This window comes from Elgaria multicarinata, chromosome 3 (genome assembly GCF_023053635.1).
Source record: "Elgaria multicarinata webbii isolate HBS135686 ecotype San Diego chromosome 3, rElgMul1.1.pri, whole genome shotgun sequence".
Classification (NCBI taxonomy): domain Eukaryota; kingdom Metazoa; phylum Chordata; class Lepidosauria; order Squamata; family Anguidae; genus Elgaria; species Elgaria multicarinata.
Genome location: NC_086173.1, coordinates 36,705,821 through 36,722,946, shown reverse-complemented (window position 1 = coordinate 36,722,946; position 17,126 = coordinate 36,705,821). Strand labels below are relative to the sequence as shown.

General features: G+C 44.6%; 1 protein-coding gene across 4 annotated transcripts in view; it reads right to left on the bottom strand.

The window, feature by feature from the left end:
- The window catches only part of ITGA7 (integrin subunit alpha 7), a 57,455-nt gene extending 42,550 nt beyond the window's left edge, over nucleotides 1–14,905 (bottom strand). For all 4 annotated transcript variants that reach the window (XM_063119952.1, XM_063119949.1, XM_063119950.1 and 1 more), the window contains exon 1: nucleotides 14,717–14,905. In XM_063119952.1, coding sequence (XP_062976022.1) covers nucleotides 14,717–14,886 — 170 coding nt within the window. In that variant the 5' untranslated portion in view covers nucleotides 14,887–14,905. The remainder of the gene's footprint in view (nucleotides 1–14,716) is intronic.
- Between the last annotated feature and the right edge of the window lie 2,221 nt (nucleotides 14,906–17,126).

The following is a 17,126-nucleotide window of genomic DNA, read 5'->3' as shown; positions in this document are numbered from 1 at the left end:
AAAATTCAGGTTAAATTTAAATGAAAAGGTGAGTCAAGATTGGGGACTAAGCTGGTCCAAGCAGCTGCATGCATGGCACAGCATGAGAACAGTACCTCATCTGGAAGCTATAATCCAAAACATCTGGAGAGCACCAGGTTGGGGAAGGCTGGATTATACACTCTTTCATTAGCACCTCTAAAAATATTACTGCCTAGGATGAAGGCTTGGGTTCCACCATTTTACCTTCTCCTCTACAGTGTCCCCATCTGCAAACATGGTAGTCAGGAAGTCTCCCCCTCTTCCTCTCCCTATTACTTACAGCCTTCTCTGCTGTGACTGGGTTAGCCAGGAATTCCCGTTTCATCCCCTTGCTATAGATCTGCCTTAGGAAAGAGGATAATTCAGAAGCAGGAAGGAGCCTGGGAGGCGAAGGGGAGAGAGAGAGAGAGATGGTAAAAATAAACAGGAATTCACTCAAAATAACGCAGCGTCCAGCATGCCCAAAAAAGGAGGGGCCAGAAATATTCATGCAAATGTGTGTATGTGAGCCACCCCTGGGGTATCAACTGTGACCAACCACATGAGGGGCACCAGAAGCATGAATACAAGCACTAGGAAAGTTTCTCAGGGAAAACTTGGGTGTATCCATTCCAATGTTAATCTAACAAGTCTCATTCATTTCAATGTAACTACTCTAAGTAGGACTAACATCGGAAGCAACCCAGGCCCTGCCTTCATGGTGCCAAGTTGGTGCCACATTCCTCCAAAATCCCGCGGTTTCACTTCTGCAGGGTGGCGTCAGATAATTCCCACACCAGGATGGAGTGCGGGGTTTCCAGCAGTCATCCAGATACTGGAGCCACCGCCACCGCCACCACCACCCACATCCACTTCCTGGCTTCTGGTGAACAATCACCAGTTGCCATCCTCCCGGAACGACTCTGAAATTGACCATGGAGCGAGGTCAGATGGCGGAAGAGCTGGGGTGACCTCACTCCCAAGGAAAAAAGTCAGGGTAAGTTCTCAACTTTCTAACAGCGCAGCTTCATGGAAAAGCCTTGTGGTGGCTGCGAATCTGCAGCTGCATCATATAACGGACACAGCGCCAATTCACAGCCACTGCGGGGCTTTGAACATGTATAGACAGCCCCCCAATGTATTCAAAGATGGCCATCAGCTTCAATACTTTCCTCCAACTTGGGAGTGCCTGCACCCAGATCCCTCTTTCTCCCCACCCTCCAGTCTTTCTGTGATGGTAAAAAGGGAAGAAGCAGCTCTTTTACTGCTAGCAGCACCTGCCAGCACATAATGTTCTGTGCAATCGAGAGGAAGTTCTATTACCACTAAGAGACGGCAGCCTTCCCCTTGGGGTGCGTGGTGGCAGCCCATCACAGCCAACAGATCTTGTAATGCCATTAAAAGCAGCCAACTGTCAATTTTGTTTGGTTTAAGATTACATTTTTTACCGTCCTATGGGGAGTCACCAGTTCAGTTTCATGCCTTGGGCACTGAAATGCCTTGGGCCTTCTCTCCCTCCAGCACTCTGAAGAACCAAACCTCTCCTTCCGTGGCTGGGGCCTTTCCTGAATCCTGCACTAATGCTAAAAGAGCCCTGTTCCATCCCCAAACACCATGAATAAGTGAATGAGACACAGTATAGGAGCTCCTGTCACAAATACCCACCTTCAACAATGAGCGCATGAGACAATCAAAAATAGCCGAAGACATCACAAGAATTTTGAATGCTTCTTTGCACTGCCCTGGCTTCTCGCCAGATGTATGAGAATGAACTGGAGGGGGGGGTAACATTTCAGTAGGCTCCAGCATGCCCCTTTGGGATGGTTTAACTCTGGCTCCATTGAGTCAGTATGTTCAAAATGCTGAACAGGGAGATTCACAGTTCTCTCCTAAATTGTGCCTTTTGCTCCTGCTTCAAGAGGATGGCAAACACACCTTAATCCATGCCTGCCAAAAAGATCCTTGCAGGCACTTTTTACTTGAGAGAGCAGGGAGCCTTCCCCCTTCCAAATCAGGCCCTCTACCCCTTTTTTTAGTGCTATGGGGCAGCATTCCATAACTGTTTGGCAATGGTCTCAAAAGAAGAGAGCAATGAAGTGACTCCATATAGCATATAATGTGCTATCACTATGGTCAGCTGCCTGTGCACATTTAAGCACAGCAGGGGATCATAAAACAGTGTTTCTTTTTAAGAGGGAGAGAAATGCCCTGGGCTCAACCCTGTTGAGAAGTACCTTCTTTTAATCTATAAGACTTTCTACCTAGTCCCAGGTGTACATAGTCAAGCTGTGGATAAGGGAATGTGCTCTGCTCATGCTCAGAGGCAATGGATTTTTATCACACTCTATGTCTTCATTGATTTACCTAGTGCCAAGATCTTTGTGTTATCAACAAAAACTATTTTGTGAATGACCACTCTTAATAAAATTATTGTCACTTTCTGTATTTATTTTCCTTCTGACCTCACTATTTATAATTCTTTCCCCACCACCACTATATGTATTATATAAAAAACCTGGAACTCTCCACAATGTTCCATGCGATTGATGGGGTGGGCTATAATCCACAAAACCTTATGCCACGAAACATTTGTTAATCTAGTTTTAATGCTGCTTCGCTGATGTAATGGAGCCAGGGTTGTTGTTTACCTGTCTTCACTATTACTTAGCAGCCGCTAGGGCTAAGGCCAAGTTCAAATCAAGCCCTGGTCAGAGGCCTGTAGATATCACAGTATTAAGTACCAAGCAGATAAACCACACTCACATATTTTCTGCACGGTAAGTAATAGTCAGATGAAATCAGGAGAGTGTTCTAGACACTTGGGTGATCAACAGTCTGAGGAAGCCCAAAGAATTAGATGAAAACTCCCAGTGAAACTGAAGCCCAGTCATGTGGGGAAATGTCCACTCTTCTGGACAGCTGAAGTAAACAAGAGCACAGAGCCTGGTATAAGAGGTGACAGAGGGAATCCTCTCCAAACCTTCCAGGCTCATCAATACCCTTTGAAGAAAAGGGCTAAGGACACTTGTTTATTTACGCTAAGCTGCTTGCTGTCTTGCCTTTGTCAGTCACAGGGAACGTTTCTGCAAATCCCCTCAAAAAGAAGGAATGTAGAGAATGTTTGGTGGGGATTTACAATGGAGAAAAATAATGCAACTGACACTCCCTTATATACACACACACTGCGTACACTCTCATTTAGTGGAGCACAAGGAAGCCCTCTTGATTCCAAGCAACTGAGCCAGACTCTTAGCCAACAGATGGCATTCTTGCAGGGAGTCACAGGCTTATATTGAAAGAGGACTAAATGCTCCAACCTCAAGTAAGAGATGACAGGCTGGTGAGCAGCCACAGCTTGGAGGGTAGAAGATATAGGGTGACCATATGAAAAGGAGGACAGGGCTCCTGTATCTTTAACAGTTGCATAGAAAAGGGAATTTCAGCAGGTGTCATTTGTATATATGGAGAACCTGGTGAAATTCTCTCTTCATCACAACAGTTTAAGCTGCAGGAGCTATACTGCAGCTATACTGTGACCAGATTTAAAAGAGGGCAGGGCACCTGCCACTTTAACTGTTGTGAAGAAGAGGAAATTCCATTTTCAATACAACTGTTAAAGATACAGGAGCCCTGTCCTCCTTTTCATATGGTCACCTTACCTAGGTGCAACTCAGGAAGCCAGAAAAGGCACCGAAGCCAAGGGAAGGGAAGGGAGGGGAGGGGAGGGGAGGGGAGGGGAGGGGAGGGGAGGGGGGGGAAGAAGCCTAGTTTAATCTGCCCATGAAGGTGAGCATGAGGAAATAGAGGGTCTGGAGTAGGTGTAGGGACCCTAATCTGGATTGGGGGCCCTGCGCCTACTCTAGAGTAAAAATGGAGCGAGAAAGTCATAGCTATTAGACACACATATAAAGTAATGTCTGTTTTGGCTCTCATGCTACTTATTAGAAGGATGATGAAATAGGGTGCCTAGTCTTTTTTCACAGGTTGCCTGCCAGGAGTTTGTATTAAACGTGCATTGTATGGAGGAAGTCCACAGCTGTGGGCATGATCTGGAGACCGGACAATGCTACTACTGCCAGAGTCAGAGTCCAAGGCAGTCCTGCCAAGAAGCCAGCGAATACCATCCTGGAATCTCTGTGGGCGCGCTTGCCTGGCCCTGACTAACAAAAGGCTTACACATAGAGCCGGGAATACCAAGGTGCCCTTGTAGCACATTCCTTCCCTAGCTGCCTGCCCAGCCTCTGACTCATAACAAACAGGACTGTGGACACTGGGAACGCAGGGCGCCTCCTCTGATTCAGTTGCTGGCCAGCAGGTGTTCCTTTAGCCTACAAAGACAAGTAAAGTACCCAGAGGACAACTCGAGCCGACCTTCCCATTTCTGCACTCATTGGCCTGCTGAGTTCTGCTTGTGCTTATCCCAAAAGCAGTGGCATCGCAGACCCCTTCGGCGGATGTTGAAACCATCTCCCCACTGCAAATGCATAGCTGTAGCCACACGTTTGCAACTTACACTTCGCCAAAAGAGAGGAAATGTGTCTCCAGAAAAAGGTAGGAATGAAGACACCAATTTGCATAGCATTTCTATACGCAAATGTATGTGCATAGGTGAAAATTTAGAAGGAATAGCTATTATTTAAATAGAAATACCACACAAATCGCCATAGTGGACACCATAGGTGTCCTGTGTAGTTCTGTCCAGGGGCAACATCAAGGCCCCTTCTTACTGCTCTACCTCCTTATCATTCTCAGTCTTTAAATCAGACTTGGACTGGGCAGCCCATCAAACAGAAGACACCTTCAAACAGAGACCTGCCCTCTGCCAGATCTCCAAAACAGAGGACAGTCCTCTGTAAAAGTAAGACGCCTTTCCACCCCACCAGGGCATTTTCACTAGGCAGCTATGACGTTTCCCCCAGGATGCTAATTTCTAGGTTTTTCCAAGTAGCCCAAGGGTTCCTTCAAAAATAGAAACAGGGCAATTAGGAGTTGCAATTGTAAGGCAAAAAGGAGAGGAGGAAAGGGAGAGTTTTAAAAAACCCTCCTCCAGCCCCACTGACATAATCCCATTGGATAGGCTGGAGTCTTAACTCAATGGTAAAGCACACGTTTTTGCATACAGAAAGTCCCAGGTTCAATCTCTGGCATCTCCAGGGAAATATTCTTGTCAGAAACCCTAGAGAGCTGCTGACTGCCTGTCAGTGTATGCAGTTAGTACTGAACTAGAAGGACCAATGGTCTGATTGTAAGATCACATGTTCAATTCAGGCCCTATGATAGCTATTTTAATGGGATTTTTTTTCTTTAAATCTTGAGAGATTTGATCATGGCATCCCATTTGTTTTGGCCTTAAGTGCACATAGCCACACGTATGTAGAGCTATACGTAGTAAACAGAGTGCTGGAATGGGAGAGACAAACTCAGACGTGGGCATGTCAGGGCTCCATCCCACCAGCGTTTTATTGCACTCTCTGGAGTTGCTAAGAGCAGGAGAGGTTTGTAGTCTCCAAAGTGTATGCTGCAATAGTTGTCAAAAGTGGGTCTACACCAGACGAAATACTTAATTTATCTGCGAATGGTCTTATGGACACATTCTTCCGCATAGAAATATTAGCCATTCTTTATCCCGTTCATCTAGGATTTCAAATGTGAAACACCTTCCTACGCACAGTCTGAAAGCTCCATCCGACGAGCGTTTTATTGCACGCTCATAACTGGGCACTCACGGATGTTCGCGGGTCATTCTGGCAACGCTGTCAGCCTCCTGTGCATCTCCCGCTCCATTTTCCTGTTATAGCACTAAATATAAAACCTCAGAAAATCCGACTCTTCTGGATTAATTGATATGTGTTGGGTTTTCCTGCTGGGTGCAGGCAAAGTTGCACTATAAAATGCCCACTACAGGGTGCTGTCCCTTTCAACTCCATTGAGGCTGCTGCACAAGCCAGGTGGTCGCTCTCTCTTTCTGGTGTAATTACAGCTCCTTGCAGAAGTGGAAGAGATGCAGGAAGTAGAGCCATGGTAAGGGAATGCAGTCCCCCCCCCGCCCCGGCATCTGAAGGGACTTGGTGTATAAAGACCTGAGCAGCAGGGAAACACCTATCTGTGTTGAAGGGTATCCCTCAAACAGATTTCATCTCCCATCACACTCCACAGGGTAGAGACTTTAGGCCTCAGTCACCAGATCATTATTTCCAACATGTGAATCCTATCTGATACATTGCAACTCTTTTGGAAATATGCAACCTCAGGGATACCACAGCACAGTGTTTCTCCCCGGTGTCATGGAGCTTTGAGAGGCAAAAACTGTGGCAAGCTTCAAACGCCTTTGAAAAATTGACTTATTTACACAGGCTTACCCTGGCTTGTAATTGACTATAACACTGCTCTGTTTTATTGCGCTTGTAAATTGTTAACTGTTTATTAGGTTTTCATCGGATTGCATGTGTATTTTAGTTGTATTTTATAGTATATTGTGTAAACTGAGTTTTTTTTATATTAAACACTATATAAGTATTATGAATTAACAAATAAAATGTGCTATTTACTCTATTTTATTAGACAAGACGGTAAATTAGACGAGATGGTGAGTTTTACACACTTCCACATGGCTGGGCAGGGTGGAGGGAAGCGTGACATAAGCTGGATGATTGCACATCCCCAACGCATGTTAACAGTAAATAATAACAAATTGTTATGTCTATAGTACCATGTGTGTCTCACACACAAAGCCTCCCTCTGCTTCCCTATGGCAGTTCACATTAAAAAAAAAATTCAATAGAACTATATTTAAGGTCATTTTTAAAATATGCATAAGGGTTTTATTTAGTTGTTTGCTTGACTATTTATTGCATACCCATAGGCCTTATTATGGGCTAGACTGATTTCCCATTTCCAACTGAACTATTGATTTCAACTGCCTTTGAATAATTGAGGTGTGTGTGTATATGTGTGTAAGTGTGTAAGGGACTGTAGCAATGAAGGGAAGGAAGAAGCTTCCCAGGTTACTAGATGGGGGATACATTTCTCCCCCTGGGAGACAGACGGTGAAGGCCAGATTGGAGCATATGTGTGTAGGTGGGGTGGGGGAAGGAGGGAGGGAGGCAGGGATGGAAATGGGGCTGTGGACTTGGGTGTCATTGCTCAAATGTCCCATTAGTGATTCTACGTGCAGGCAGTGGCTCAAGGAGCTGTGCTATAAATATTCATCATTGCATCCATTAATTCTATACCGCCCCTTTTTAGTACGATAGTGCCTTTGGCAGGAAAGCCTGAGTGGGAAATAAAAGTGATCTTACCCCAGGAATTTCCACACACAGAAATTGTTATGGTGCAGAAAAAACATGTAGAAGATGTGTTTAGATTATCAAATATGACCTACGTACATGCATCTTTTTCATGGAAAACTGCAGCTGGTTGTGGCTCTTCAATGAATGTAACTGCACGAACATCTAACAAAATAAGCATGCATGCAACCATTTGTTTCATGTTCCTCCCACAGCTTCCATGCATTTTTCTGCACAAAAGAAGTTTCTGCGTGGGAAACTTGTAATGTCTGAAGCAGCCCTAAAGGGTCAAATGGATCAAAATTAAAACAAAACAAAACCAGGATAAATTATTACGGAGTTATGAAGCTGATCTACATGAGTCAAACTGAAACTGCCTTATGCCTTCCTCAACCAGGTACTCCCGCCAGATGTGTTGGACTTCAGCTCTGAACATGCTGGCAGACAATAACGGGAGTTGCAGTCCAACACATTTGGGGGCACTGCATTGGGAAAGCAACTGCAGTGCAATTATCATATATTGGTGTGAACTGGGTTGCAAAAAGAGATGGCAGGCTGCCATTTTTGTGACATTGAAAGCATGTTTTCAAGCAAGACCAATGGCCAGTATATCTGCAAAGAACCTAGTTCAAATTAATATTGACTGCAAGCGTGTATATGGCCAAGAAGAAAGCCACAGTTTCCCATTTATAAGGTGAATCAATTATGTGAAATAGCCCATGGTGTCATGGAATAAGGAGCAAGCACAACAAAAAAGTGCTAACCCTTAACCGAAAAACCATACAATTGATAACAAAAAAGTTAAGGGTATGAACAATAAACAAAGTTTAATATACTAATAAAGGCAGATTGTAAAGAGCACTTATATTAATAGAATCAATAGTGAAATCAAACAATTAAAATGGTACAAAAAGAAAAGTGCTCAGCAAACTTAGTTGGCTTGGCCAATTGTTTATTGTTCACACCCTTAACTTTTTTTGTTATCAGTTGTATGAAATAAGGGGCACCATCAGTCGTATGTGAGGACATAGGTGGCCAAACTGCAATACAAGTGGCACAGACACCGAGACTTTGCAGCATACCTGAAAAGGTGGAGCACTGCCAATAGGCCTCATAAAAAGGGTTACACAACCAGGCTATTATCTGTTCCCCAGCTCACTCAGTAGACAAGAAGCAACATCTTCAGGCATGGGGGTGGGGTGGGGCTGAGGCTGTCTGTGTTCGTTGAAGTGGTACTTTCTCGTATTCAAGACTTGTGGCATATTTTGTCACACCCCAAAATAGGATAGTCAGAACTATTCAATTCAAAGAAAGGGATAAGAATCAAGTATCCCTGTCTCTAGGGTTGTATCCTTACTGTGGCTTCCCAAGCTTATTCAGTGCCTTGAAACACTTCTATATGAATGGTATTGTGGGTGATCACAATGCCAGTCCATTGCACATCAGATGAGTGTTCTGTTGCACGCTCATAGCTGGGCACTCACGGATTTTCGCAGGTCCCTGTCATGACGTCGTCTGCCCCCCGTGTGCCTCCCGCCCCTTCAGGCCTTCCTCGTGCCACAAAAAAACACCCAGAAAGTCCAATATTTTTTTAAAAAAACAGAAGTTGCTGCTATCTCCTGCTGTGTGCAGGAGAAGCAACGCGATCAGAACAGCCCACAAGCAATGACAGCAGGGGCGGAGAAGCGACGGTAGGGAAGCGTGATTTCCCCCCATCTAATGGAGCTCGTTCTGTTGAGAGGGGTGACCCTCATTTCCACTTGAGGCCCATTTGGGACAGTACATCTGCAATGGAGTGACACTGTAACCCAACCGGAGACAGGTGCAAAAGAAATATACTTAGAATTAAAGTAAAGGATGCCTCTAGGCATATTCTGAGCAGAGGAATTTGTGTTCAGCAAAATAAAAGAATTGAGCTCAGTTCTTCTCACACAGAAGTTCACTCCTGAGCAGAAGTTTTCTTCAATTCAGCCATATCATTTGGAGGCTTGGGGAGGGAAAAGAGTCATTTTGTGGTTGTAATTGTTGTTGTTAATAACAGAGAAGCAGAAAAACTTGCCAATCTATTGTAAATCAGTCAGTAGATCCTGATCTATGTCTGCCCACCCCTGGTCTAGCAGGTGTGACACAGGAAATGAAACCATTATCACACCAAATGGTGTGTTAGATCTAATCCTGTGGCCCTCCAGATGTTGTTGTACTTCAACTCGCAGCAGCCCCTACAAGCATGGCCACTGGTCAGGGATAATGGAAGTACTAGCCCCAAAACATCTGGAGGGCCACAGAGGTTCCCTACTCCTGCTCTAAACCTTTCCAACAGGAATTTCTCTCAGGATACCTGAGAGAGCGCCTTCTCTCTTACCAACCTGCCCGGTCACTGAGGTCATCCGAGGGCCTGCTCCTGGTGGTTCCACCTAGATCCATCCTCCGATTGGAATCCACCAGGGGAAGAGCCTTCAGCGTGGTGGCGCCCCTCCTGTGGAATTCCCTGCCTCTGGAGGTCAGGCAGGCTCCAACCTTGTACTCCTTTCGGCGCCTCCTGAAAACATCTTTATTCCGAGAAGCCTTTCTTTAACATGCAGCCTTGGATTTCTGTGTTGTTGTTTTTTGCTTCTTTTTACATTTTGTTTTAACTGTTTTATTCTGTTCTTATTTTCATTTTACCTTGTACACTGCTCCGAAATTTTTCATTGGGGAGCGGTATATAAATATTCTAAATAAATAAATAAATAATAAATAATTACTTATTTTTACGAGGTGAGTTCTTGATGTACTTTTGCTGTTGCCGATTAGAATGAAGAATGGGAATTTCCTCAGTATGCAACTGGAAGTTGGGAAGGCAGCACCTCTAAAAAGAAGACATGGCATAATACAAGATTCTGTGCACTCACAGCGCTCCTTCATCTGTGTGCCATCTGCTATTCTCCCGCATCTGCCATGTTGGGACATCTGCTTCCCCCCATCATACACTAGTTTTTACACTAGCATTTTTACTGCTGTGACTACTACTGGAAGTGGAAGTACCTTTACTGGTGTATAGTTCACACTGCTTCAATAGCAGTTTGACATTAAATTTAAAAAACCCAGAAGTAGAACCAAGCACATCAAGGAGATCAGCATTATATTTGCTTTATCCTATGTAGACCCACACATACCCCCAATGAGAACAAGCAGAGTGTCATGTCTAGCTCTGCTTCCCCTGGGTTGGAAGAAGGTGTTTCAGATGATCAATCAGAATCAGACTCTGAAGTAGAGGAGTCGGCGCCAGAAACAGCCCAGCTTGTACCAGTGGGGGAGAAAGCTCTCACAGGCTCTTCACCAGCTGGGAGTGAACCCTCTCCAAAGCTTATCTCATCAAGGGCAAATAATACACAGTCAGTGGGAAGCCAACATTCTTCCGAAGGGGAGAGCATGGAGAGGTTAGCCGATCCTAGAGTATGTTGTTGACTAAAACAGGCGGAGCTAAAGGAAGGCAAGAGAAAGTCCACCCTGCTGGTGTCCTGTCAGAAGCTGCCTCAGAACTAGTCTCTCTGAAGTTAACACATCTTGGAAAAGGGCTTTCCATTCTTCTTGAAAGGACAATTGTCTCACTTAGTTTGCATAGGTTTGCCTAGGGGAAAGTTCCTAAAGATTAGACTCTCTTCAGGTGGGAAGAGATGTTTATTGCTTTGTCTCCCAAGAAGGCAGGAGGTTTTGAGAAACACACACAGAGCCTGCTTTACCATTAGGCAGAATGAGGCAGTTGCCTTAGAGGCTGGAATCAGCAGCAAGGTCCTGAAGGAGGGAGCTGTGGACCACACAACCTGCCCTGCCACACGCTTACAGAGTAGCCTCCCGAAGGAAATGTGTCAGAGATGTGACAGCGCTATTCCACTGCCTCCTTCAGGAGAGGAGTGAATTTTTAAATTATTATTATTTCATCAGGCCTTTGACCTTTAAGTTGCTGGGAGCTGAAATTGGTTTTTACAGATGCATTCATGGATTTTAATTATGTTTCAGGATTGCTGTGATCTTTTTAAATTGTTGATTTTTTTTTAAAAAAGGATTGTCATAAGCTGTTTTGAGAACAGTGTCAAAGGCAGGGTACAAATACGGTGGTAACAACAACAAAAGATAATGCTAATAGATATGCTGCTGTTATTCTGAGCAGCTACAACTAGAAATAGTTGTTTCAAACACAGCAACCTCCAGCCGCACTGCAAGGAAATATAGGATGGCCATATTTCTCAATTAGAAGTGAGCATCACAGAGCAAACCAGGGAGAAAGAGGAGTGGCTAAGTTGCATATATATATATTCGACATGCATTTACCACAAAAGCACAATAATCAATAGTAAAGTTTCCTATGAACAGAATAAGTGAAAATGGGCAATGGAGCACAGCCTGGCCTTGTGTCATTTTGAGGATATCTAAGCTGAGAAAGAAAGAAAGAAAAATCTCACATAATTTGGAACCTCCCTAAGGGCAAAGAGAAACAACTCAGTCTCCCCTAAGTCATAAGAATAGACAAAGATTAGACTGGAAACAGGACACTGTGCTACTTTAGGTTCTCAAGGGTTCTCAAAGGAAGGAAAGGCTCTGATGAGTAAAACATGTTGTGAAGAACGGGAGGCTGCTCACTGGCTCTTGGCACAATTAATGTGTAACTGATATGCGATAGACAGATACATGTGCATGGAGGGTGCAGCATGGGTTTGTTCACTGACTTGAACAAAAACCGATGGAAGAGAGAACAAGGGGGAGCTCATAGCTTCCCTAGACACTGCCTGTGCCTTCCTTAGGGATCTTCTAAGGCAGGATGATGGACGACCAATGGGCCAAACCTATCCTCCAAAGCAATTTTATCTGGCTTCTGGCAATGCTACCAAATATTAATCAAGGTACAATTTTTTTAAAAAAGATTTGCTCACAGATTCAGTATTGCCTTCACCATCCTATATACTAAATCACTATTATTCCCATTTTATAGATGGAGAACTCGGCTTCAAGGCCATTGAATATATGAATGGAAGAGATGGTACTTGAACCCAGGTCTTCAAGAACTCAAGTTCCCCAACCACTGCACCACACAGTTAAATAGTAGCTAGCAGTAGAAAAGTTTCCTTTCTCTGCAGCAGCAGCCCAGAATCATACCTGGAAAGAGGTCACACACAAACAGCTTGCATTGACTCCAGAGTCTACAGAGGGAACTTGCCTCAAATTAATGCTACTCAGATTGTGGGATTACCCAGTCCGGTCCCTGATCTGCCAACCTGGGGCCATTGCTTGCCCTACACAATTCTTGTTTGCAGTGTTTGCTGATGCTCCAGTTCCTGTTGAGATGTTTCTTTATGATACCATACATACAATCACAACCAGGCTTGGCATCAAAGGTAATAGATGCCACTATCTAGCTGCTCACTGCCTCTCTTCCTGTCACTTCCTGCTCTTCCTGATGAGCAAGAGGCCATGGGGCAATTCACAGTTAAGAAGAAGTGCCATGCTGGATCAGACCGAGGTTCCATCTAGTCCAGACCTCTGTTCACACAGCGGCCAACCAGCTGTCGACCAGGGACCAACAAAGTAGGACATGGTGCAACAGCACCCTCCCACCCATGTTCCCCAGCAACTGGTGCACACAGGCTTACTGCCTTGGATACTGGAGGTAGCACATATCCATCAGGGCTAGTAGCCATTTAGCCTTCTCCTGACAATGGCACTGAGAAAGTAGACTCACTGATAGAGTGGGCCCATTGAGAGTGTCTTGCCCAAGGACCATCAAAAACTAGGAGCCATCACCTGTCCCAACTATCTTATGAAAACAAGGTGATTTGCACCCAGCATGCTAGCAGCCATGAGGAGCTACAGAAAAAGGTGCAATGCTCACTGGAAGGAGAATGGATGGATCAGATAGGCAAAGGTTCAACTAAAGAGGCTCAGCAGGCCTAGTGTGGCCTACAGGCTGCCTGTTGAAGAGTAGGGGTCTTAGGATTGCATGCACTGCAGTTAGGAGTTTCATGCTGTGAGGTACCCTCAGGGCAGGGTTAGAGGGCAGACAGTTCCTAGGTCACAACATCCCCATAGCAGCCAAGCATGAGAGAAATCAAACACTTAAGAGAGTCGCCAGAATTCCCCCCACTCCTCCCAATTAAAGCCAGATAATCTCACACCAGCCTTTGGGGACTACAGGCTTCCTAGTGATGTTGCTAGCCAAGCTTTCCTAATGCATTTGCAAAACCACCATGATAAAAGGTTAATACGGCCCACTGGCTTTTCTTTCCTAATCGTTTGCCCCATGGCCAGCTTTTGTTCTGTTCAAAATTATGTGGCTCTTACATACAAGGCAGCATAGCAAGGGAAAAATTCAAGAATATAAGCAAAGCTCCACAACCTTCAGTACTGTACAGTGATCTGGAGTTTTTCCTGGGGGAAAATAGGTTAATATTTTTTGCAGGTGATTCTATGTTTACTTGCTGGGAAAGTAAGATTAGAATCCATCCCCAGCCCTGTTGCAAATCAGTACCTAGCTATGGATTCATCCCAGTTAAATGGGTATTCAGCAGTGATTAAGCTGCATAACCTGAATGAGTCTGCATTCATCTTTGGAAAGTAGTCAGAATTAGACCTTTCGTATCTCTGCCAGGATGCAGAAGAAGAAGAAAAAACCACAGGTACATTCCAGAAAAGATTGTACAATACATACATGGAAGAAAACATTTCAAAATATACCAGCCGATCTATCAGTGGAATTCCTAGGAGTGTGTGTGAGGTGGCTGTACGGAAAAGGTAAATAGCCTATTAGTACAATAATTAGCAACATAATAATGTGAACTCTGGCAATAAATGCTGAAGACCAAAGATGCCCTTCCCCTCTACAGAAACATTATAAATATTTAGGGTTGGGCAGCGAAGAATGTAATGAGGGCCTCTGTGTGTCCACCTTTCCACCCTGCAAATAATGTACTAAAAGCATCATAAGAATGGAATTTTAAGAAACAATAAACACCCACTATGTGGTCAGAGGAAACAAATTATTATTACCATCAGCACCTTCCACAAATCCCTACTGCAGCCAAATCATTGGGCTGGGAAGGAACCCTTTGTAAATAACTCAGCAGCAAACAAAATCATTACAGATCACACATTTAACGTATTTCAGCCGCAAAGGAGAAGACACAAATGGCATATATTTTAATCTTAACAGCCGGGGAAGCCAGAGTGTTTGAGAGTTAGTCAAGCTGGATTCAAGTAACCTCCTGCATTCTCTTAAGTTAAAAGGCAGGAAAGAGACTTTACTGCTTCATCATTCTCTCGTGTGTGTGTGTGTGTGTGTGTGTGTGTGTGTGCTTGTGCGCGAATCGTTCAGTAGTATAGCTCACATTCTTTACGCATCACCTTTCAGACAGAGAGAAATTAAAATACACACAAGTCATGCAAGGCATGGAACTCACCAGCTGACAGGCTGAGGGCTGAGCTGCTGGTGCAACGCCACCGAGAAGCCAAAGAAGCTGCCGGGGTCTCCATACTTGAGGATGGTCTCAGTAACGTCTAGATTGAAGGCTGAGCTGCCCAGGAGGTGGAGGCTGAGACAGAGGAGGCACAAGTCGAGTGCCCCAGACATGCTTCGTGGCTTGCAGCAGCGGCAGGCACAATAGTTGGGAGATTGCTGCTGCAACTATTCCCCCAGGCTTTGCCTGGCTCTGTCACACGCCCTCTCACTCTCGCTGCTGACCCACTGCCTCGCCAGCTTGAGATTGTAAAATCCTCAGGCAACCTTGCCTCTCATCTCTTCTCGTACTGCTCCCTCCCTCCCTCCGTCCCTGTCTTTTTTCTTCCATTCTATATTGCAGCTAGGAGGAGCCAGGTTGGCAAACACGCCCCCTTCCTACCACCCGCTGCTGGACGTGATGGAGAAAAAAGCCAGAGAAAGGAAAGCAGGTGCGAAAAACCCCAAAGCCACAAATCCAGGGGTTGGGAGCAAACTTTTGTCCAAAAGAAAGAAAGAAATATAGACAGATTCTTTCTTTAAACAATAATACAAGATAACACAAAGAACCAGTTCTATCCTATCTTTTACGGTTTAATAGTACTAAATACTTCAAAACAAAGTGCTAGAGACATATCCTAGTTTTTGAGAGGTCAAAGTGCTTTTGAGAAAGGCATAATTTCCCCTGGCAAATACCCCCACATTAACTTTTTCTCCTGCCATCTCTGCTCAGATAGGTGTTTTTTTAAAAAATATCCAATAACTTGCAAATGCTGTTACCAAATGCAAAAGGCTAATGAGTGTACAAACTAGATCCCACTCTTGAACACCTCTCTGGGTAAAAATAAAAAAATTATACTAAGACCTGTCTCAGGTCTTAGTTCAGGATGCTTAAGGGAAAGTCAACAGAGGGGTTTAGGCTGCAATCCTATAGATCCATACCTGAGAGTAAGCCCCACTGAATTCAATGTGACATAATTCCAGGCAGACATGCCCAGGAATGCATACCAACCTGACAAGCAACAGACAGTCTGTCCTTCCTTGTCAGTGGGGCAAAATGTGTCTTTACTGCAAGTATAATAATGATAGTTGCACTTCAATGCACCAGCCACTGTCCATTGCAATTATATAATTATGGATATCCAGTAACATTATTTTATTCCAATTATTAAACATGAAGTTGAAAAATAGGCCACTGAGTCAGTAGATTCTCTTAAAAAGTAATATCAGTATTTAGAGTGCAGACTGGAAATAAAATAATGACAGCATTTGTTATGGAGTTGCCACCAAAAGAGGGTGGTGGACCATGCATCAGCATATGTTTTGTATGCAGAAGATCCCAAGTTCAATCTCTGACATCTCAGGATCTCAGCAGGGTTTAGGGGAAAAAATGCTAGGAGGGACTTAGAAGCTGGGATACCCAGGGCTTGAAAACTCCCGGGTGCCTGATTGTCTGTGCCCCTTAGAACTAGAAATTGAAGTATTTCCCCAAACTTGGACATATCAGTACAAACATATCACTAACTTGCCTCATACATTCCGGATTAAGCCCTGACTCTGAGAGGTTCTGGGGCTCAGACCTAGTGGACTCTAGTTCGAATCAAGTCATCCTAGGGATGCCTATAAATGTTTGGAAACAGAGACCAAGAATAGCATCAATTCAACTGCAGCCATGAGCCACATACAGGAGAAAAAAGTGGCCATCACATTTTCCAGTACATGGGGGCTATTTTTAAACAGCTGTGAAAGCTTTAAGAGACATTGGAGTGCTGGCAGAGGCCCCACATCCCTGGGAATCCAGATAATTTGCAGAGCACGGCAGCGGAGGAACAACACAAGCATCACAGAAACTTGGAAGTCATCAGTCCCTCTGGATTCCTGTCCTGATTTTAGCAGGACTGCCCTTTGCACAAGCCATTTTGCAGTTTTGATGGCCAGAAGGTGGGAACCTGTCTCTTTGGGGACTCCCTTCTATACCTGCTTTGCTTCTTCTACAACTGTTTCTCCTAGCTGTCTGACTCCCAGTGTTATCTGCACTGCCATAAGCAGGACAATCATCTCTGGGAACGGGATGCTTTATTCTGAACAGATTCTGGGAACCAACCCAATTCTTTCTGAAGACCCCAGGGAGTATATTTCTTTATTCCCGCAGCCCACCACTTTACAGCACACTTACACACACACACACAGAGAGAGAGAGAGAGCCCTGAATAGATGCTCCATGCTATATTGGGCAGCCAGGCTCAGAAGCAAGGATTCCAGCCCGCATGCCCTTCCCACTTGGTAATATATTTAAAATGTCCTTCTGGGAGAATCATGGGTCAGCCTGGATAACTATAAACAGAATCAGGAAGCACAGGCGAACAACTCTGATT